This window comes from Prinia subflava, chromosome 35 (genome assembly GCF_021018805.1).
Source record: "Prinia subflava isolate CZ2003 ecotype Zambia chromosome 35, Cam_Psub_1.2, whole genome shotgun sequence".
NCBI classification, from domain to species: Eukaryota; Metazoa; Chordata; class Aves; order Passeriformes; family Cisticolidae; genus Prinia; species Prinia subflava.
In genome coordinates, this window is record NC_086281.1 from 935,148 (window position 1) to 957,327 (window position 22,180).

Consider the following 22,180-nt stretch of genomic DNA (forward strand, 5'->3'; position numbering starts at 1 on the left):
TTGGGCATTCCCGGTTTGGATCAGGCATTCCCAGTTTGGGTCAGGCATTCCCAGTTCGGGTCACACATTCCCACTTCAGATCACACATTCCCAGTTCCAGTCACACATTCCCAGTTTAAATCACCCATTCCCAGTTCAAATCACACATTCCCAGTTTAGATCACACACTCCCAGTTCCGATCACACATTCCCAGTTTAAATCACACATTCCCAGTTCCGATCACACATTCCCAGTTCGGGTCACACATTCCCAGTTTAAATCACACATTCCCAGTTCCGATCACACATTCCCAGTTCGGGTCACACATTCCCAGTTCCGATCACACATTCCCAGTTTAAATCACACATTCCCAGTTCCGATCACACATTCCCAGTTCGGGTCACACATTCCCAGTTCCGATCACACATTCCCAGTTCAGATCACACATTCCCAGTTCCAGTCACACATTCCCAGTTCAGATCACACATTCCCAGTTCCGATCAGACATTCCCAGTTTAAATCACACATTCCCAGTTCGGGTCACACATTCCCAGTTCCGATCACACGTTCCCAGTTTAAATCACACATTCCCAGTTCAGATCACACATTCCCAGTTCCAGTCACACATTCCCAGTTCCGATCACACATTCCCAGTTTAAATCACACATTCCCAGTTCCGATCACACATTCCCAGTTCCAATCACCTTTTTTTGGGAATTTCCCCCTTTTCCTTTCCCACCCTCTCCAGGAAGATTTTTTTGGGGGGGGATTTTCCCTCCACCCCACCCCGAGTTCGACTCCGGGGTCATCCCAAGGGACCAACCCGGGATAAAAATTTCGGGAATTCTCAATTTTTGGGAATTCTCGATTTTTAGGAATTCTCGATTTTTGGGAATTCTCAATTTTTTGGGAATTCTCAATTTTCGGGAATTCTCGATTTTTAGGACTTCTCAGTTTTTGGGAATTCTCGATTTTTGGGGAATCTCAGTTTCTGGGAATTCTCAATTTTTGGGGAATTCTCGATTTTTGGGAATTAATTCTCAATTTTTAGGAAGTCTCAATTTTTGGGAATTCTCATTATTTGGGAATTCTCGATTTTTGGGAATTCTCATTTTTTGGGAAATTCTCAATTTTTTAGGAATTCTCAATTTTTAGGAATTCTCAATTTTTTGGGGGGAATTCTCAATTTTGGGGAATTCTCAATTTTTTTGGAAATTCTCAATTTTCGGGAATTCTCAGTTTTGGGGAATTCTCAATTTTTAGGAATTCTCAATTTTTGGGAATTACAAATTTTTGGGAATTCTCAATTTTTTGGGAATTACAATTTTTTGGGAAATTCTCAAATTTTTGGGGAATTCTCAATTTTTTGGGAATTCTGGATTTTTGGGAATGCCCGGGCCGGGGCCGGGCACATTCCAGAGGCGCGGGCGGGGCCGCGGTTGCCGCTGGAAACGGGAATTGCCCAACGCGGCCGGCGCTGACTCACCCCGGGCGGGGCTCCACAACTTTTCCTCTTTTTATTTTTAATTTTTTTTCTTTTTCAAACAATTCCAACCCCGAGCGGAGCGCGCCGCCTGTCCCAGCCATGGTGAGGATTCCCGGGAATGCGGGGGATTCCCGGGAATGCGGGAAATTCCCGGGAATGAGGGAAATTCCCGGGAATGAGGAGGGGAAAGGGGAATTTTTTTTCTTTATTTCTTTTTTTTTTTTTCCACGAAACGGCCCCAAAATGGGAGCGAGAGGTCCCAAGGGAAGGGATTTTTCCAGGGAAAAGGGAATGAGGGTCCTGAGGGGTTTGGGAGAGGGGGAGGGGAGGGAAAAAGGGGATTTTGTCACAAAACGGCCCAAAAATGGAGCGGGGAGGGGGCCGGGAATGGGTCCGAGGGAAGGAAAAATGGGGGGGAAACAGGGAAAAAAAGAGGGAAAAGCAGGGGAAAAAACAGGGAAAAAGCTGAGGGAAAATAAGGAAAAAAAGGCGAAAAATGGGGAGGGACGGGAAAAAAACAGGAGCAAAACCCGGAAGGGAAATGGGAAAAAACAGGGGTGAAATCTGGAAAAAAGGGAAAAAAATACGGAAAAGAAGGGGGGAAACAGGGGGGAAACAGGGGGAAAACTGGGAAAAAGCAGGGGGAAAACTGGGGAAAAGCTGAGGGGGAAAAAAGGGAAATAACGGCCAAAAATGGGGGTGGGAGGAACGGGGAGAAACAGCGGCAAAACCCGGAAGGGAAATGAGAAAAAAGGGGCAAAAATCCGAAAAAACAGGAGAAAAAGCAGGGAAAAAAACAGGGAGGAAACGGGAAAAAACGGGAGAAAAATGGGGGGAAACGAGGGGAAAAAATCGGGAGGAAAATGAGGAAGAGCAGGGAAAAATGGGAAAAACACGGAAAAAATCAGGATAAAAGGGGAAAAACAAGGAAAAAAACGGGATAAAAGGGGAAAAACAAGGGAAAAATGGGATAAAAGCGGAAAAACAAGGGAAAAAATGGGGTAAAAGGGGGAAAAACAGGGAAAAACCGGGAGAAAAGAGGGGGAAAAAACGGGATTATCTCCCCAAAATCGGCGCGATCCAAAGGGCGGAGCCGCCGCCTCCCCGGGGGATTTTCCAGGAGCCGCTCCCGCTGCGCCCGGGAGCCAAATCCCGGGAGAAATGCGGCGGAACGGGTCCGGCAGAGCCCTGCCCTCGTCCCGAAATAAACCGGGATTGCTCCTGGCACAGCCGGGGTGGGCGCGGGAGGAGCCTCAGGATCGTCCCTGCTTCCCAAAAAATCGGGATTGCTCTTGGAATGGGCAGAGGGAGCCCAAAAAAACCGGGATTGCTCTTGGGATGGGCAGAGGGGCCCAAAAAAATCGGGATTGCTCTTGGGATGGGCAGAGGGGGCACAAAAAATCGGGATTGCTCTTGGGATGGGCAGAGGGGGCACAAAAAATCGGGATTGCTCTTGGAATGGGCAGAGGGGGCACAAAAAATCGGGATTGCTCTTGGGATGGGCAGAGGGGGCCCAAAAAAATCGGGATTGCTCTTGGAATGGGCAGAGGGGACCCAAAAAATCGGGATTGCTCTTGGGATGGGCAGAAGGGACCCAAAAAATCGGGATTGCTCTTGGAATGGGCAGAGGGGGCACAAAAAATTCAGGATTGCTCCTGGAACAGCTGGAACTGGCACAGGAGGCTCCTCTGGCCTTTCCCTCATCCCAAAAAAAATCGGGATAGTTCCTGGAATGGGCAGAGGGGGCCTTGCCCTGCTTCCCAAAAAATTCAGGATTGCTCCTGGAACAGCTGGAATTGGCACAGGAGGTTCCCCCGATCCCAAAAATCCCAGGATTGCTGCTGGCACAGCTGGAAGGGGCACGGGAAACTCCCCTACCCTCTCCTGATCCCAAAAAATCCCTGGGATCGCCCCTGGCACAGCTGGAACGGGCACAGGAGGTTCCCCTGATCCCAAAAATCGCCGGGATCACTCCCGGCACAGCTGGAACGGGCACAGGAGGTTCCCCCAATCCCAAATCCTGGGACCACCTCTGGCACAGCTGGAACTGGCACAGGAGGCTCCCCTGATCCCAAAAAAACACCCTGGGATTGTCCCTGGCACAGCTGGCACGGGCACAGGAGGTTCCCCTGATCCCAAGAAAACACCCTGGGATTGTCCCTGGCACAGCTGGAATGGGCACAGGAGGTTCCCCCGATCCCAAATCCCGGGATCGCCGCTGGCACAGCTGGAATGGGCACAGGAGGTTCCCCCGATCCCAAAAATCCCTGGAATTGCCCCTGGCACAGCTGGAATGGGCACAGGAGGTTCCCAAAAATCCCCGGGATCACTCCTGGCACAGCCGGCCCATCCCAACCCCCTGTCCCCGCAGCCCACGGAGACGGAGCGCTGCATCGAGTCGCTGCTGGCCGTGTTCCAGCGCTACGCCGGCCGCGAGGGCGACGCCTGCACCCTCTCCAAGCGGGAATTCCGCGCCTTCATGGACACCGAGCTGGCCGCCTTCACCAAGGTACGGGATCCATGGGATCCACGGGATCCATGGGATCCACGGGATCCACAGGGTGGGATCCATTGGATCCACGGGATCCACAGGATCCACGGGATCCATGGGATGGTATCTGCAGGATCCATGGGAATGGACTCATGGGAGCCACGGGATCCATGGGATCCATGGGGTGGGATCCACGGGATCCACGGGGTGGGATCCACGGGGATGGGATCCATTGGATCCACAGGATCCACTGGATGGGATCCACAGGATCCACAGGTTGGGAATCTACGGGATCCACGGGATCTACGGGATTCACGGGATGGGATCCATGGGGTGGGATCTGCAGGATCCATGAGATGGGATCCATGGGAGCAGTGGGATGGGACCCATGGGATGGGATCTACAGGATCCATGGGATGGGACCCATGGGAGCAATGGGATCCATGGGCTGGGACCCAAAGGATCCACAGGATGGGATCCACAGGAGCAGTGGGAGAAATGGGATCCATGGGATCCATGGGATGGGATTCATGGGATGGGATCTGCAGGATCCATAGGATGGGATCTACAGGATCCATGGGATGGGATCCACAGGATGGGACCAGTGAGATCCACGGGATGGGATCCACAGGAGCAGTGGGATCCATGGGAGCAATGGTATCCATGGGAGCAATGGGATCCACAGAGTCCACAGGCTGGGATCCACGGGAGCAGTGGGAGCAATGGGATCCATGGGAGCAAGGAGAAGGGGTGGGATTTATGGGATGGGATCCATGGGATTAAGATGGGATCAGTGGGATGGGATCAATGGGATAAATGGGATCAATGGGATCGGGATGGGATCAATGGGATCAGGATGGGATGGGATCCATAGGGTGGGATGGGATGGGATCCATGGGATCCCTGGGATGGGGTTTGGAGTGGGTGGGACTGTGGATATTTCCGGATTTTCCACCCCAAACCATCCCAGCACTCCCCTCCCTCCCCGGGCAGGGAATTCCCACTGATCCCAGGCACTAATTCCCAGATTTTCCACCCCAAACCAGTCCAGCACTCCCCGGGCAGGGAATTCCCGCTGATCCCGGGCACCAATTCCCGGCTTTTCCACCCCAAACCATCCCAGCACTCCCCACGCTCCCCTCCCTTCCCGGGCAGGGAATTCCCGCTGATCCCGGGCGCCAATTCCTGGCTTTTCCACCCCAAACCAGTCCAGCACTCCCCGGGCAGGGAATTCCTGCTGATCCCGGGCGCCAATTCCCGGCTTTTCCACCCCAAACCATCCCCATGCTCCCCTCCCTCCCCGGGCAGGGAATTCCTGCTGATCCCAGGCGCCAATTCCCGGCTTTTCCACCTCAAACCAGTCCAGCACTCCCCGGGCAGGGAATTCCCGCTGATCCCGGGCGCCAATTCCCGGATTTTTCCCCAGAACCAGAAGGACCCGGGCGTGGTGGACAGGATGATGAAGAAGCTGGACATCAACAGCGACGGCCAGTTGGACTTCCAGGAATTCCTGAACCTCATCGGGGGCATCGCCGTGGCCTGCCACGACTCCCTGGTCCTCAAAAAACCCTGATTCCGGAGGCTCCGGATCCTCCCGGATCCCTTCTGGAACATTCCACGGAAGTGACGGAACGGCCGCGTTCCCCCTTTTCCCCCCGCCCGGCTTTTTGTGGATAAATAAAAGGTTTAAAAGGTTTAAAGGGTTTAAAAGGTTTAAAAGGTTGAAAGGTTTAAAAGGTTTAAAAGTTTTAAAAGCCCGAGGTTTGGCGGGAAAACGGCGCCGATCCCGAGGGATTCCGGGATGGGCGAGGTGGGGAGAGAATTCCAAAGGGATCCTCACCCAGGGATTCCCTCCAGGGATGGGATCCCACCCTCCCTGAGCCCCTCCCGATGATTCCCAACCCTTTTTCCATGGAAAAATCATCCCAAATTTCCACCCCTGGCCCAGCTCGAGGCCGTTCCCTCCTGTCCCGGCCCCGTTCCCTGGGATCAGATCCCAAATCCCCCCTGGAGGATCCCAAATCCCCCCTGGAGGATCCCAAATCTCCCCTGGAGGATCCCAAATCCCCCCTGGAGGATCCCAAATCCCCCTGGAAGATCCCAAATCCCCCCTGGAGGATCCCAAATCCCCCCTGGAGGATCCCAAATCCCTCCTGGAGGATCCCAAATCCCCCCTGGATGATCCCAAATCCCCCTGGAGGATCCCAAATCTCCCTGGAGGATCCCAAATCCCCCCTGGATCCCAAATCCCCCCTGGAGGATCCCAAATCCCCCTGGATCCCCCTTTTCTCCGGGATGAGTATTCCCAGCTCCCTCAGGATCCTCCATTCCCTTTTCCTGCTGTTCCCTGGACATTCCCAGCAGGACAATCCCTGGAATCGCAGCCCTGGATCCTCCCCCTGTTTTTATTCCCACCCCTCTCCCCCCTCCAGGGATCGGAACCAACCCAAAATTTGGGAATCCCAAAATTTGGGAATCCCGGAATTTGGGAATCGTGAAATTTGGGAATCCCGAAATTTGGGAATCGTGAAATTTGGGAATCGTGAAATTTGGGAATCCCAAAATTTGGGAATCCCGGAAATTTGGGAATCCCGGAGCCTTTTCCCTGCCCTGGGGCCAAAGCCGGGAATTCCAAAGGACAAAACTCCACCAGGAGGTGCAGGACAAGCCCTGGGGGTTAATTGGGGCGTTAATTACACCTCACTAATTAACACACCCAGCTCTGAATCACTCCAGGAGCGCCCAATCCCATCTTCTAGAAAATTCCCAGCCCTCCAAACAGAGCTGGGAAAATGGATTCAATCCCAAATTTTTTTTTCTGTGTGTCCTGAGCTGCAAAATGGGAAAATCCGGGTGATTAACGAGCTTTATTAACGAGGGGAGCTCATTAAACTGCCACGAAGACGACGCAAGGAGTCAACGAACGCGGAGCCGCTTCCAGAGGGAGCAGGATCTCCCTGGATTCAGGATTTACGGAGCCAATCCCGGCGTTTTCCAGGGAATTTTTGGGAATTTTAAAGGGGAGCAGGATTTGGGAAGAGCCTCCCTTCCCCCTCTGGAAAAAAAACTTGGGATAAAAGCGCAGGAAAATGGATCTGGGAAGGAGGAGAAAAATTCCTGCTAAACGTGGGAACAACCCGGAATTCCAGAGTGGGGGAAAACCGGGAAAAAAGGATGGGAATGGCCAAGGGGAGGGGCTGGGGTGGGAATTTCCTCATCCAGGAGAATTCCTAGCGGAACTGGAGGGGGCTGATGCGCAGCCCCAGCACGTCCTTCCCGATCTCCGTCACCTGCGGGGACAAGGAGAGTGAAAATTTGGGATTTAGGGGGTGAAAATTCGGGATTTAGGGATGGAAGTTCAGGGTTTAGGGGTGAAAATTCGGGATTTAGGGGTTGGGTTTGTGGTTATTGCTGCTGGGGTTGTGCTGGGAGCACTGGGAAGGGTCTGGGGGCAATCCTGAGATCCCTTGGGGGGATTTGGGTGTGAATTTGAGGGATTTGTGTGGAAATTTGAGAGATATGAGGGGATATTGAAGATATTTCCATGGATATTTAAGATATTTCCATGGATATTTGAGATATCTCCACAGAGATTTGAGATATCTCCACAGATATTTGAGATATTTCCATGGATATCTGAGATATCTCCACAGATATCTGAGATATCTCCACAGATATTTGAGGTATTTCCACAGAGATTTGAGATATTTCCACGGAGATTTGAGATATTTCCATGGAGATTTGAGATATTTCCATGGAGATTTGAGATATCTCCACAGAGATTTGAGATATTTCCATGGATATTGAAGATATTTCCACAGATATTGGAGATATTTCCATGAATATTGAAGATATTTCCATGGATATTTGAGATATTTCCATGGATATTTGAGATATCTCCACAGAGATTTGAGATATTTCCACAGAGATTTGAGATATTTCCATGGATATTGAAGATATTTCCATGGATATTTGAGATATTTCCATGGATATTTGAGATATCTCCACAGAGATTTGAGATATCTCCACAGAGATTTGAGATATCTCCACAGAGATTTGAGATATTTCCATGGAGCTTTGAGATATTTCCACGGAGATTTGAGATATCTCCAAAGATATTTGAATTATTTCCATGGATGGACAATTTTCCCCCCTCAGCCTCCTCCACACCAAGCAGCCCCAACTCCCCCAGGCCTCTCCTGGTGGGAAAGACCCCAAATCCCCTCAGGAAACACAAAATGTCCGCCCTAAACACAACAGGGACCCCTCAGAGCCCAGATCTCCCGAGAGGAGAGATTTCCATGGACATTTGAGATATTTCCATGGATATTTGAGATATCTCCACAGATATTTGAGATATTTCCATGGATATTTGAGATATTTCCATGGATATTTTGAGATATCTCCACAGAGATTTGAGATATTTCCATGGATATTTGAGGTATTTCCACAGAGATTTGAGATATTTCCATGGATATTTGAGATATCTCCACGGATATTTGAGATATCTCCACAGATATTTGAGGCATCTCCACAGAGATTTGAGATATTTCCATGGATATTGAAGATATTTCCACAGATATTGGAGATATTTCCATGAATATTGAAGATATTTCCATGGATATTGGAGATATCTCCACAGATATTTGAGATATTTCCATGGATATTTGAGATATCTCCACAGATATTTGAGATATCTCCACAGATATTTGAGATATTTCCATGGATATTGAAGATATTTCCACAGATATTTGAGATATCTCCACAGAGATTTGAGATATCTCCACAGATATTTGAGATATCTCCACAGATACTTGAGCTATCTCCACAGAGATTTGAGATATTTCCATGGATATTGAAGATATTTCCACAGATATTGGAGATATTTCCATGAATATTGAAGATATTTCCATGGATATTTGAGATATCTCCACAGATATTTAAGATATCTCCACAGATATTTGAGGACCCAACTCCCCCAGGCCTCTCCTGGCCCAAATCCCCTCAGGAAACACAAAATGTCCGCCCTAAACACAAAATGTCCGCCCTAAGCACAACAGGGACCCCTCCTCAGAGCCCCTCCCAAGCATGGCTGTCCCCGGCGCTCACCGTGGTGACGCGGCAGATCTGTCCCCGGAACTCGGGGCCGTAGCAGGCGCCGCTGAGGGGACATTTCTCCACGGCTTTGCCGCGGTAGATGGGGCGGGTAGGAGGCGGCGCAGATGTCGAACGGGTTGTGCTGGTCGTAGTTGAGCTGGTGGCTGTCCACGGGGTTCTTCTCGCACGCCGCGAGGATCTTGCGCGTCTGGGGAGCGGCGGAGACGTGAGGGAGGGGAATGGGGTACCCCAAAAATGGGTGAGGGGTTTCACACCTGAGAGCCTCAGCTCAGGTTTGGGGACAGGGACACCCCTAAAATGGGTGAGGGGTTTTACACCTGAGGGTCTCAGGTTTGGGGACAGGGACACCCCAAAATGGGGTCACAGTGGGCATTTCAGACCTGAGGGCCTCAGGTTTGGTTTGGGGACAGGGACACCCCAAAATGGAGTCACAGCATGGGTTCCTCAGCTGAGGGTCTCAGCTCAGGTTTGGGGACAGGGACACCCCAAAAATGGGGGTCACAGCACACCCCCAAAAATGGGGGTTCCTCAGCTGAGGGGTCTCAGGTTTGGGGACAGGGACACCCCAAAAATGGGGGTCACAGCACACCCCCAAAAATGGGGGTTCCTCAGCTGAGGGTCTCAGGTTTGGGGACAGGGACACCCCAAAAATGGGGTCAGAGCAGGAGTTTCACACCTGAGGGTCTTGGCTGGGGTTTGGGGACAGGGACACCCCAAAAATGGGGGTCACAGCACACCCCCAAAATGGGGGTTCCTCAGCTGAGGGTCTCAGGTTTGGGGACAGGGACATCCCCAAAAATGGGGTCACAGCACACCCCAAAAATGGGTGAGGGGTTTTATACCTGAGAGCCTCAGCTCAGGTTTGGGGACAGGGACACCCCAAAATGGGGTCACAGCACAACCCAAAAATGGGGGTTCCTCAGCTGAGGGTCTCAGGTTTGGGGACAGGGACATCCCCAAAAATGGGGTCACAGCACACCCCAAAATGGGGTCACAGCACACCCCCAAATTGGGGTCACAGCACACCCCCAAAATGGGGTCACAGCACACCCCAAAATGGGGTCACAGCACACCCCCAAAATGGGGTCACAGCACACCCCAAAATGGGGTTACAGCACACCCCAAAATGGGGTCACAGCACACCCCAAAATGGGGTCACAGCACACCCCCAAAATGGGGTCACAGCACACCCCAAAATGGGGTCACAGCACACCCCCAAAATGGGGTCACAGCACACCCCAAAAATGGGTGAGGGGTTTCATACCTGAGGGCCTCAGGTTTGGGGACAGGGACACCCCAAAAATGGGTTTTGGGGTTACAGCACACCCCAAAATGGGGTCACAGCACACCCCCAAAATGGGGTCACAGCACACCCAAAATGGGGTCACAGCACACCCCAAATTGGGGTCACAGCACACCCCCAAATGGGGTCACAGCACAACCCCAAAATGGGGTCACAGCACACCCCAAAATGGGGTCACAGCACACCCCCAAAATGGGTGAGGGGTTTCACACCTGAGAGCCTCAGCTCAGGTTTGGGGACAGGGACACCCCAAAATGGGGTCACAGCACACCCCAAAATGGGGTCACAGCACACCCCAAAATGGGGTCACAGCACACCCCAAAATGGGGTTACAGCACACCCCCAAAATGGGGTCACAGCACACCCCCAAATGGGGTTACAGCACACCCCAAAATGGGGTCACAGCACACCCCAAAATGGGGTCACAGCACACCCCCAAAATGGGGTCACAGCACACCCCAAAATGGGGTCACAGCACACCCCCAAAATGGGGTCACAGCACACCCCAAAATGGGGTTACAGCACACCCCAAAATGGGGTCACAGCACACCCCAAAATGGGGTCACAGCACACCCCCAAAATGGGGTCACAGCACACCCCAAAATGGGGTCACAGCACACCCCCAAAATGGGGTCACAGCACACCCCAAAAATGGGGTGAGGGGTTTCATACCTGAGGGCCTCAGGTTTGGGGACAGGGACACCCCAAAAATGGGTTTTGGGGTTACAGCACACCCCAAAATGGGGTCACAGCACACCCCCAAAATGGGGTCACAGCACACCCCAAAATGGGGTCACAGCACACCCCAAATTGGGGTCACAGCACACCCCCAAATGGGGTCACAGCACAACCCCAAAATGGGGTCACAGCACACCCCAAAATGGGGTCACAGCACACCCCCAAAATGGGTGAGGGGTTTCACACCTGAGAGCCTCAGCTCAGGTTTGGGGACAGGACACCCCAAAATGGGGTCACAGCACACCCCAAAATGGGGTCACAGCACACCCCAAAATGGGGTCACAGCACACCCCAAAATGGGGTTACAGCACACCCCCAAAATGGGGGTTCCTCAGGTGAGGGTCTCAGATTTGGTTTGGGGACAGGGACACCCCCAAAATGGGGTCACAGCACACCCAAAAATGGGGTCACAGCAGGGGTTTCAGACCTGAGGGTCTCAGATTGAGTTTGGGGGCAGGGACACCCAAAATGGAGTCACAGCAGGGGTTTCACACCTGAGGGTCTCAGCTCGGATTTGGAGACAGGGACACCCCAAAAATGGGATCAGAGCAAGAATTTCACACCTGAGAGCCTCAGATTTGGTTTGGGGACAGGGACATCCCCCAGAATGGGTCAGAGTGGGCGTTTCAGACCTGAGGGCCTCAGGTTTGGGGACAGGGACACCCCAAAAATGGAGTCACAGCAGGGGTTTCACACCTGAGAGCCTCAGCTTGGGTTTGGGGACATGACCGTTTGGGGACAAGACCATTTGAGGACAAGGCCATTTGGGGCCAAGGCCATTTGGGGACAAGGCCATTTGGGGACAAGGCCATTTGGGGCCAAGGCCATTTGGGGACAGGGCCATTTGGGGACAGGTCCATTTGGGGACAAGGCCATTCAAGGACAGGGCCATTTGGGGACAAGGCCATTTGGGGACAAGACCATTTGAGGCCAGGACCATTTGAGGCCAGGTCCATTTGGGGACAAGGCCATTCAAGGACAAGGCCATTTGGGGACAAGGCCATTTGAGGCCAGGACCATTTGAGGACAAGATCATTTGGGGACAAGGCCACTTGGGGCCAAGGCCATTTGGGGACAAGGCCACTTGGGGACAAGGCCATTTGGGGACAAAGCCATTTGGGGACAGGGCCATTTGGGGACAGGGCCATTTGGGGACAAGACCATTTGAGGACAGGGCCATTTGGGGCCAGGGCCATTTGGGGCCAGGGCCACTTGGGGACAAGGCCATTTGGGGACAAGGCCATTTGGGGACAAGGCCTTTTGAGGCCAAGACCATTTGGGGACAAGGCCATTGAGGACAAGGCCATTTGGGGACAAGGCCATTTGGGGACAAGGCCATTTGAGGACAAGGCCATTTGGGGACACGACCATTTGGGGACAAGGCCATTTGGGGACAAGGCCATTTGGGGACAAGGCCATTTGGGGACAGGACCATTTGGGGCCAAGACCATTTGGGGACAAGACCATTTGGGGATAAGGCCATTTGAGGACAAGGCCATTTGGGGCCAAGGCCATTTGGGGCCAAGGCCATTTGGGGACAAGGCCATTTGGGGACAAAGCCATTTGGGGACAAGGCCATTTGGGGTCTCACCTGCTGAGCCACCTCGGGCTTGGGGCCGAGCTCGAGCAGGCGCCGGGCGAAGGTGGCGGCGCTCTTGAAATTCTTGAGTTTGAAGAAGAGGTTGAGGGCGGTGCGAAGCACCAGGATCATGTGCACGGGCTGCAGGTTGGAGTGCGTGAAGTAGGCGGCCATCTGCCAGGAAAAGCAGGTTAAAATCCAGTTAAAATCCAGTTAAAATCTAGTTAAAATCCAGTTAGTTAAAATCCAGTTAAAATCCCATTAAAATCTAGTTAAAATCCAGTTAAAATCTAGTTAAAATCCAGTTAAAATCCAGTTAGTTAAAATCCGGTTAAAATCCAGTTAAAATCTAGTTAAAATCCAGTTAAAATCCAGTTAAAATCTAGTTAAAATCCAGTTAAAATCCAGTTAAAATCTAGTTAAAATCCAGTTAAAATCCAGTTAAAATCCAGTTAAAATCTAGTTAAAATCTAGTTAAAATCCAGTTAGTTAAAATCCAGTTAAAATCTAGTTAAAATCCAGTTAAAATCTAGTTAAAATCCAGTTAAAATCTAGTAAAAATCCAGTTAAAATCCAGTTAGTTAAAATCCAGTTAAAATCTAGTTAAAATCTAGTTAAAATCTAGTTAAAATCTAGTTAAAATCTAGTTAAAATCCGGTTAAAATCCAGTTAAAATCCAGTTAGTTAAAATCCAGTTAAAATCCAGTTAAAATCCAGTTAAAATCTAGTTAAAATCCGGTTAAAATCCAGTTAAAATCCAGTTAAAATCTAGTTAAAATCCAGTTAAAATCTAGTTAAAATCCAGTTAAAATCTAGTTAAAATCTAGTTAAAATCTAGTTAAAATCCAGTTAAAATCCAGTTAGTTAAAATCCGGTTAAAATCCAGTTAAAATCCAGTTAAAATCTAGTTAAAATCTAGTTAAAATCTAGTTAAAATCCAGTTAGTTAAAATCCAGTTAAAATCCAGTTAGTTAAAATCCAGTTAAAATCCCGTTAAAATCCCATTAAAATCCCGTTAAAATCCAGTTAAAATCCAGTTAAAATCCAGTTAAAATCCAGTTAAAATCCAGTTAAAATCCTTTGGGATAAAGAGAATTGTGACAGGGAATTCCTCTTTTCCAGGCAGCCCCTGCGGTGTTTTGTGTTGAAGGCGGAATTCTGAATTTACACTGAGTTTTTTCCCACATCGCCCCCCTCAGGGATCCCACATTTCTCCCCTCAGGAATTCTGTATTTTTCCCCTCAGGAATTCCACATTTTTCGCCTCAGGAATTCTCACATTTCCTCTCCGAATTTCTCACCTTTTCTGCATAGAAATTGCCACCGTTTTCCCCACAGGAATTGCGTATTTTCCCCCCTCAGGAATTCCCATATTTCCCCTCAGAAATTCCTACTTTTTCTCCTCAGAAATTCCCTGTTTTTCCCCTCAGAAATTCCACATTTTCCCCCTCAGAAATTCCCACATTTCCCCCTCAGGAATTCCATGTTTTCCCCCTCAGAAATTCCACATTTTCCCCCTCAGGAATTCCATGTTTTTCCCTTCAGAAATTCCACATTTTCCCCCTCAGGAATTCCCACATTTCCCCCTCAGGAATTCCATGTTTTCCCCTTCAGAAATTCCACATTTTCCCCCTCAGAAATTCCCTGTTTTCCCCTCAGAAATTCCACGTTTTCCCCTTAGGAATTCCCACATTTCTTCCTCAGAAATTCCATGTTTTCCCCTCAGAAATTCCATGTTTTCCCCCTCAGGAATTCCCACATTTCTCCCTCAGAAATTCCACGTTTCCCCCTCAGAAATTCTCACATTTCCCCTCAGTAATCCCTGTATTTCCCCCTCAGAATTTCCCACTTTTTCTCCTCAGAAATTCCCACTTTTTCCCCTCAGAAATTCCACATTTTACCCCTCAGAAATTCTCACATTTCCCCTCAGTAATCCCTGTATTTCCCCCTCAGAATTTCCCACTTTTTCCCCTCAGAAATTCCCTGTTTTCCCCTCAGAAATTCCCTGTTTTCCCCTCAGGAATTCCCACATTTCCCCTCAGCCCTCCCTCACCTCACAGATCCTCTTCTGCTGCTCCAGCGTCTCCTTGGGCAGCTTCTTCCTCTCGATCTCCATGGACAATCCCACGATGTATTCCCGGCAAATGGTGATCAGCTGCTGCGCCTTGGGGACAAAAACAGGGATCAAACCCTGCCCTGGGGACATCGGCATTGGGATTCCCAAATTTCCCCCTCAGGATTCCCATGTTGAACCCAAGGAATTCTGGTTTTCCCCTCAGTAATTCCCACATTTCCCCCCTCAGTAATTCCCACATTTCCCCCTTCAGGATTTGCATGTTTAACCCAAGGAATTCTGGTTTTTCCCTCAGTAATTCCCACATTTCCCCCTCAGAAATCCCCACATTCCCCTGTCAGTAATATCCACATTTCTACCCTCAGGAATTCCCAAATTTCCCCCCTCAGTAATTCCCACATTCCCCCCTCAGGATTTCCACGTTTAACCCAAGGAATTCTGGTTTTTCCCTCAGTAATTCCCACATTCCCCCTCAGGAATTCCACATTTCCCCTCAGAAATTTCCACATTTCTCCCCTCAGAAATCCCCACATTCCCCCCTCAGTAATTTCCACATTTCCCCCTCAGTAATTCCCACATTTCCCCCTCAGGATTCCCATGTTGAACCCAAGGAATTCTGGTTTTCCCCTCAATAATCCCCACATTTCCGCCCTCAGTAATTCCCACATTTCCCCCTTCAGGATTCCCATGTTTAACCCAAGGAATTCCGGTTTTCCTCTCAGTAATTCCCACATTTTCCCCCTCAGGAATTCCCACATTTCCCCTCAGTAATTCCCACATTTCCCCCCTCAGGATTCCCATGTTTAACCCAAGGAATTCTCGTTTTTCCCTCAGTAATTCCCAAATTTCCCCCCTCAGTAATTCCCAAATTTCCCCCCTCAGGATTCCCATGTTTAACCCAAGGAATTCCATGTTTTTTTCCCTCAGTAATTCTCACATTTTCCCCTCAGGAATTCTGTGTTTTTTCCCTCAGTAATTCCCACATTTCCCCCTTCAGGATTTGCATGTTTAACCCAAGGAATTCTGGTTTTCCCCTCAGTAATTCTCACATTTTCCCCCTCAGGAATTCCCACATTTCCCCCTCAGGAATTCCATGGTTTTTTCCCTCAGTAATTCCTCAATTTTCCCCCTCAGGAATTCCCACATACCGTCCTCAAGATTCCCGCATTTTCCCCCCTCAGAAATCCCACATTTCCCCTCAGAAATCCTCATGTTTCCCCTCTCAGTAATCCCCACATTCCGCCCTCAGAAATCCCCACATTTCCCCCTCAGAAATTCCACATTTCCCCTCAGTTATTTCCACATTTCCCCCTCAATAATCCCCACATTTCCCCCTCACTAATCCCACATTTCCCCCTCACTAATCCCACATTTCCCCTCAATAATCCCCACATTTCCCCATAGAAATCCCCACATTTCCTCTCAATAATCCCCCATTTTCCCCTCAATAATCCCCACATTCCCCCCTCAGAAATTTCCACATTTCCCCATAGAAATCCCCACATTTCCCCACATTTTTCCGCTCAGAAATCCCCACATTTCCCCACATTTTCCCTCAATAATCCCCACATTCCCCCCTCAGTAATTTCCACATTTCCCCCTCACTAATTCTCACATTTCACCTAAGAAATTTCCACATTCTCCCCTCAGAAATTCCACATTTTCTGCCTCAGGAATCCCCACATTTCCCTTCAGTAACCCCCATATTTCCTCTCAGAAATCCCCACTTTTCCCTTCAGAAATCCCACATTTCCCCCCTCAGGAATCCCCACATTTCTCCCCTCAGAAATCCACATTTCCCCATAGAAATTCCCACATTTCCCCATAGAAATCCCCACATTTCCCCTCAATAATCCCCACATTTCCCCATAGAAATCCCCACATTCCCCCCTCAGTAATTCCCACATTATCTCCTCAGTTATTTCCACATTTCCCCCCTCAATAATCCCCACATTTCCCCCTCAGGAATTCCCACATTTCTCCCTCAGGAATTCCATGTTTTCCCCTTCAGAAATTCCACATTTCCCCCTCAGGAATTCCCACATTTCTCCCTCAGGAATTCCATGTTTTCCCCTTCAGGAATTCCATGTTTTCCCCTTCAGAAATTCCACGTTTTCCCCCTTAGGAATTCCCACATTCCCCCCTCACAAATCCACGTTTCCCCCCTCAATAATCCCCTATTTCCCCTCAATAATCCCCACATTTTTCCCTCAATAACCCCACATTTCCCCACATTTCCCCTCAATAATCCCCACATTTCCCCATAGAAATCCCCACATTTCCCCACATTTCTCCGCTCAGAAATCCCCACATTTCCCCTCAATAATCCCCACATTTCCCCTCAGAAATCCCCACATTTCCCCATAGAAATCCCCACATTTCCCCACATTTCTCCGCTCAGAAATCCCCACATTTCCCCATAGAAATCTCCACATTTCCCCACATTTCCCCACATTTTCCCCTCAATAACCCCACATTTCCCCACATTTCCCCTCAATAATCCCCACATTTCCCCATAGAAATCCCCACATTTCCCCATAGAAATCCCCACATTTCCCCCTCAATAATCCCCACATTTTTCCCCTCAATAATCCCCACATTTTTCCCCTCAATAACCCCACATTTCCCCACATTTCCCCTCAATAATCCCCACATTTTTCCCCTCAATAACCCCACATTTCCCCACATTTCCCCTCCCTCACCTCAGCAATCTCCTGTTTGTTTTCCACCACCAGCAAGGGCACGCTGAGCAGGATGAGGCGGAATTTCTCCACGGCTTCCTCGAACTTGCCGGCGGTGGTGAGCTGATAGCAGAGCTGCAGCCGCTGGATCAGCTCGCCCAGCTTCAGCCCCACGGCCGGCAGCGCGTTCTTCACCCCCGCCTCCTTCCTGAGTTTTTGGGGAATTTTAGGAGATTTTTTAGGGAATTTTAGGAGATTTTTTTGGGGATTTTTTGAGATTTTTTGGGGATTTTTGGAGACTTTTTTTGGGGATTTTTGGGGGATTTAATGAGATTTTTTTTTTGAATTTTTTGAGATTTTTTTGGGATTTTTGGAGATTTTTTGGGGGGATTTAATGAGATTTTTTGGGGGATTTTAGGAGATTTTTTGGGGATTTTTGGAGATTTTTTGGGGGGATTTTTGGAGATTTTTTTGGGGATTTTTGGAGATTTTTTTGGGGATTTTTGGAGATTTTTTTTGAATTTTAGGAGATTTTTTTGGAATTTTTGGAGATTTTTTTAGGAATTTTTGGAGATTTTTTGGGGAATTTTTGGAGATTTTTGGGGGGATTTTTGGAGATTTTTTTGGGGATTTTTGGAGATTTTTTTGGGAATTTTATGAGATTTTTTTGGGAATTTTTGGAGATTTTTTTGGGATTTTTGGAGATTTTTTGGGGGATTTTGGGAGATTTTTTTGGGATTTTTGGAGATTTTTTGGGGGATTTTTGGAGATTTTTTGGGGGGATTTAATGAGATTTTTTTGGGGGATTTATGGGATTTTTTTGGGAATTTTTGGAGATTTTTTGGGGATTTTTGGAGATTTTTGGGGGGATTTTTTGAGATTTTTTTGGAATTTTAGGAGATATTTTTGGAGATTTTTTTAGGAATTTTTGGAGATTTTTTGGGGATTTTAGGAGATTTTTGGGGGAATTTTAGGAGATTTTTTGGGGAATTTTAGGAGATTTTTTTGGGGATTTAGGGATCAGGGGAAGGGTTGTGAGAATCCCAGGAGAAGCCAGGGGAGTTCCTGGGACACCCTGGGATTGGAATTCCCACATTTCCCCTCAGGAATGCCACGTCTTCCCCCTCAGAAATCCCACGTTTCCTCCTCAGAAATTCCACATTTTCTCCTCAGAAATCCCATGTTTACCCCTCGGGAATTCCCACATTTCTCCCCTCAGGATTCCCATTTTTCTCCCCAGGGCAGTCCGAGAATTCCAGGGATTCCCTCCAGGGATGGGATCCGACCCTCCCCGAGCCCCTCCCGATGATTCCCAACCCTTTTTCCATGGAAAAATCATCCCAAATTTCCAATCTGATCCCAGCTCGAGGCCGTTCCCTCCTGTCCTGGCCCCGTTCCCTGGGATCAGATCCCAAATCCCCCCTGGAGGATCCCAAATCCCCCCTGGATCCCAAATCCCCCCTGGAGGATCCCAAATCCCCCCTGGAGGATCCCAAATCCTCCCTGGAGGATCCCAAATCCCCCTTGGATCCCTCTTTTCTCCGGGATGAGCATTCCCAGCTCCCTCAGGATCCTCCATTCCCTTTTCCAGCCACATTCCCTGGACAATTCCCACGTTTTCTCCTCAGATCCACGAGGATCCAGTTTGGATTTTACCCCAATCCCATTTCTACATCCCAACAATTCCCAGCTCTCTCCACAAACCCAAGGAATTCTCACACCTCCCTCCGGGTGTCCACACAGGAATCACCCCCAACCTCCCAAATTCCCAAAATCCGGGAATTCTCTCCAGGAAAAGCCTGGAAAATCCCTAGAAAAGGCTGGAAAAGCCTGGAAAAACCCTGGAAAAAGCTGGAAAATCCCTGGAAAATCCTGGAAAATCCCCGGAAAAAGCTGGAAAATCCCTGGAAAAAGCCTGAAAAATCCCTAGAAAAGGCTGGAAAACCCCTGGAAAATCCCTGGAAAACCCCTGGAAAAGGCTGGAAAATCCCTAGAAAAGGCTGGAAAATCCCTGGAAAAAACTGGAAAATCTCTGGAAAATCCCAGAAAATCCCTGGAAAATCCTGGAAAATCCCTGGAAAAGGCTGGAAAACCCCTGGAAAATCCTGGAAAATCCCTGGAAAAGGCTGGAAAACCCCTGGAAAATCCCAGAAAATCCCTAGAAAAGACTGGAAAATCCCTGGAAAAACCTGGAAAATCTCTGGAAAAGCCTGCAAAAGGCTGGAAAATCCCTGGAAAATCCCGGAAAATCCCTGGAAAATCCCTGGAAAAGGCTGGAAAACCCCTGGAAAATCCCTGGAAAAGGCTGGAAAAGCCTGGAAAAGGCTGGAAAATCCCTGGAAAATCCCTGGAAAATCCCTAGAAAATCCTGGAAAATCCCTGGAAAATCCCGGAAAACCCCTGAAAATCCCTGGAAAATTCTAGAAAATCCCCGGAAAATCCCCAGAAAATCCCAGAAAATCCCTGGAAAATCCCGGAAAATCCCGGAAAATCCCAGAAAATCCCCAGAAAATCCCAGAAAATCCCCAGAAAATCCTGGAAAATCCCGGAAAATCCCAGAAAATCCCGGAAAATCCCCGGAAAATCCCGGAAAATCCCCAGAAAATCCCAGAAAATCCCCAGAAAATCCCCAGAAAATCCCGGAAAATCCCCAGAAAATCCCCAGAAAATCCCCGGAAAATCCCAGAAAATCCCGGAAAATCCCAGAAAATCCCTGGAAAATCCCCGAAAATCCCAGAAAATCCCGGAAAATCCCGGAAAATCCCAGAAAAACCCAGAAAATCCCCGGAAAATCCCCAGAAAATCCCCGGAAAATCCCTGGAAAATCCTGGAAAATCCCCAGAAAATCCCTGGAAAATCCCAGAAAATCCCGGAAAATCCCCGGAAAATCCCAGAAAATCCCAGAAAATCCCAGAAAATCCCAGAAAATCCCAGAAAATCCCAGAAAATCCCTGAAAATCCCAGAAAATCCCAGAAAATCCCTAGAAAAAGCTGGAAAATCCCCAGAAAATCCCAGAAAATCCCAGAAAATCCTGGAAAATCCCAGAAAATCCCGGAAAATCCCAGAAAATCCTGGAAAATCCCCAGAAAAGCCTGGAAAACCCCTGAAAATCCCTGGAAAATTCTAGAAAATCCCTGGAAAAGGCTGGAAAATCCCTAGAAAAAGCTGGAAAATCCCTGGAAAAGGCTGGAAAATCCCCAGAAAATCCCAGAAAATCCCAGAAAATCCCCAGAAAATCCCGGAAAACCCCTGAAAATCCCTGGAAAATTCTAGAAAATCCCCGGAAAATCCCAGAAAATCCCAGAAAATCCCAGAAAATCCCAGAAAATCCCTGGAAAATCCCTGGAAAATCCTGGAAAATCCCAGAAAATCCCAGAAAATCCCAGAAAATCCCCAGAAAATCCCAGAAAATCCCGGAAAATCCCCAGAAAATCCCAGAAAATCCCAGAAAATCCCCAGAAAATCCCAGAAAATCCCTGGAAAATCCTGGAAAATCCTAGAAAATCCCCGGAAAATCCCTGGAAAATTCCTAGAAAAGCCTGGAAAATCCCTGGAAAATCCCTGGAAAAGCCTGGAAAACCCCTGAAAATCCCTGGAAAATTCTAGAAAAGCCTGGAAAATCCCTGAAAATCCCTGGAAAACCCTAGAAAATCCCTAGAAAATCCCCAGAAAATCCCCGGAAAATCCCAGAAAATCCCGGAAAATCCCAGAAAATCCTGGAAAATCCTGGAAAATCCCAGAAAATCCCAGAAAACCCCCGGAATGAGGGCAGCACTCACCAGTTGCGGTGGGGGAAGCCGTAGAGCGCGGGCAGGCCGGGCAGGGCCTGGAACGCGCTGCGGCCGCGGGAGAAGGTCTGCAGGAAAAGCTGCTTGTAGGGCCCGAAATTGGTCACCCCCACCTGGTCATGGAGCAGCTGATGGGGGAAAAATAAAGATATAAAATCCTGGATTTGGGAAAAAATGGATTGGGCAGAGCTCAGGCGTCGATTGGGGTCGGGTCTGTGGGGAAATGGGGATGGGGGGTGAGAAAAATGTGGAATATTCGGGTGGAGAGGGGGAAATGAAGGGGGAAATGAAGGGGGAAATAAAATAAAGAGGGAAAATAAAGGGGGGAAAGAAAGGGGGAAAATGAAAATAAAGGGGAAAAATAAAGAAGAAAAATGGGGAAAAGAAAGGGGAAAATAAAAGGGGATAATAAAGAGGGAAAATAAAGGGGGGAAATAAAGGGGGGAAATAAAGGGGGGAAAGAAAGGGAGAAAGAAAGAGGGGAAATAAAAGGGGAAAATAAAGGGGGAAAATAAGGGGAGAAAATAAAGGGGGAAATAAAAGGGGGAAAATAAAGGGGGAAAATGAAAATAAAGAAGAAAAATGGGGAAAAAATAGGGGGAAAAGAAAGGGGGAAAAGAAAGAGGGAAAAGAAAGGGAGAAAAGAAAGGGGGAAATAAAAGGGGAAAATAAAGGGGGAAAATAAAGGAGGAAAATAAAGGGGGGAAATAAAAGGGGGAAAAGAAAGGGGGAAAAGAAAGGGAGAAAATAAAGAGGAAAAATAAAGGGGGAAATAAAGAGGGGAAATAAAGAGGGAAAATAAAGGGGGAAAATGAAAATAAAGGGGGAAATAAAGAAGAAAAATAAATGGGGAAAAAAAGGGAGAAAAGAAAGGGGAGAAATAAAGAGGGGAAATAAAAGGGGAAATAAAGGGGGAAAATAAAGGGGGAAAATAAAGTGGGA

The 22,180-nt window shown here is 48.6% G+C and overlaps 2 protein-coding genes across 3 annotated transcripts in view; one reads left to right on the plus strand and one right to left on the minus strand.

The window, feature by feature from the left end:
• The first annotated feature begins 1,408 nt into the window (after positions 1-1,408).
• Positions 1,409-5,657, plus strand: LOC134563339 (protein S100-A11-like). Of its 2 annotated transcripts, none has more exons than XM_063421207.1 (3): positions 1,409-1,568; positions 3,838-3,975; positions 5,384-5,657. In XM_063421207.1, the coding sequence occupies exons 1-3, from the start codon at positions 1,566-1,568 to the stop codon at positions 5,528-5,530; spliced, it is 288 nt and encodes a 95-aa protein (XP_063277277.1). In that variant the 5' UTR covers positions 1,409-1,565; the 3' UTR covers positions 5,531-5,657. The 2 variants fall into 2 exon arrangements, with proteins under 2 accessions (XP_063277277.1, XP_063277276.1); XM_063421206.1 differs by lacking the exon at positions 1,409-1,568 and adding an exon at positions 3,684-3,711 and having other exon boundaries at positions 3,773-3,975.
• Positions 5,658-6,805: 1,148 nt separating this feature from the next.
• Positions 6,806-22,180, minus strand: part of COPA (COPI coat complex subunit alpha) — a 36,866-nt gene continuing 21,491 nt past the window's right edge. Inside the window, 7 exon segments of the mRNA XM_063421109.1 lie at positions 6,806-7,247; positions 9,067-9,162; positions 9,164-9,262; positions 12,708-12,869; positions 14,748-14,858; positions 17,471-17,657; positions 21,230-21,366. Of these exon segments, the coding sequence (XP_063277179.1) occupies positions 7,188-7,247; positions 9,067-9,162; positions 9,164-9,262; positions 12,708-12,869; positions 14,748-14,858; positions 17,471-17,657; positions 21,230-21,366 (852 nt within the window). The 3' untranslated portion in view covers positions 6,806-7,187.

Bases quoted from the DNA above. Each gene is read 5' to 3' on its own strand.
- LOC134563339 (XM_063421206.1), top strand. The intron at 3,976-5,383 runs GTACGGGATCCA...ATTTTTCCCCAG, and splicing joins AGCTGGCCGCCTTCACCAAG to AACCAGAAGGACCCGGGCGT.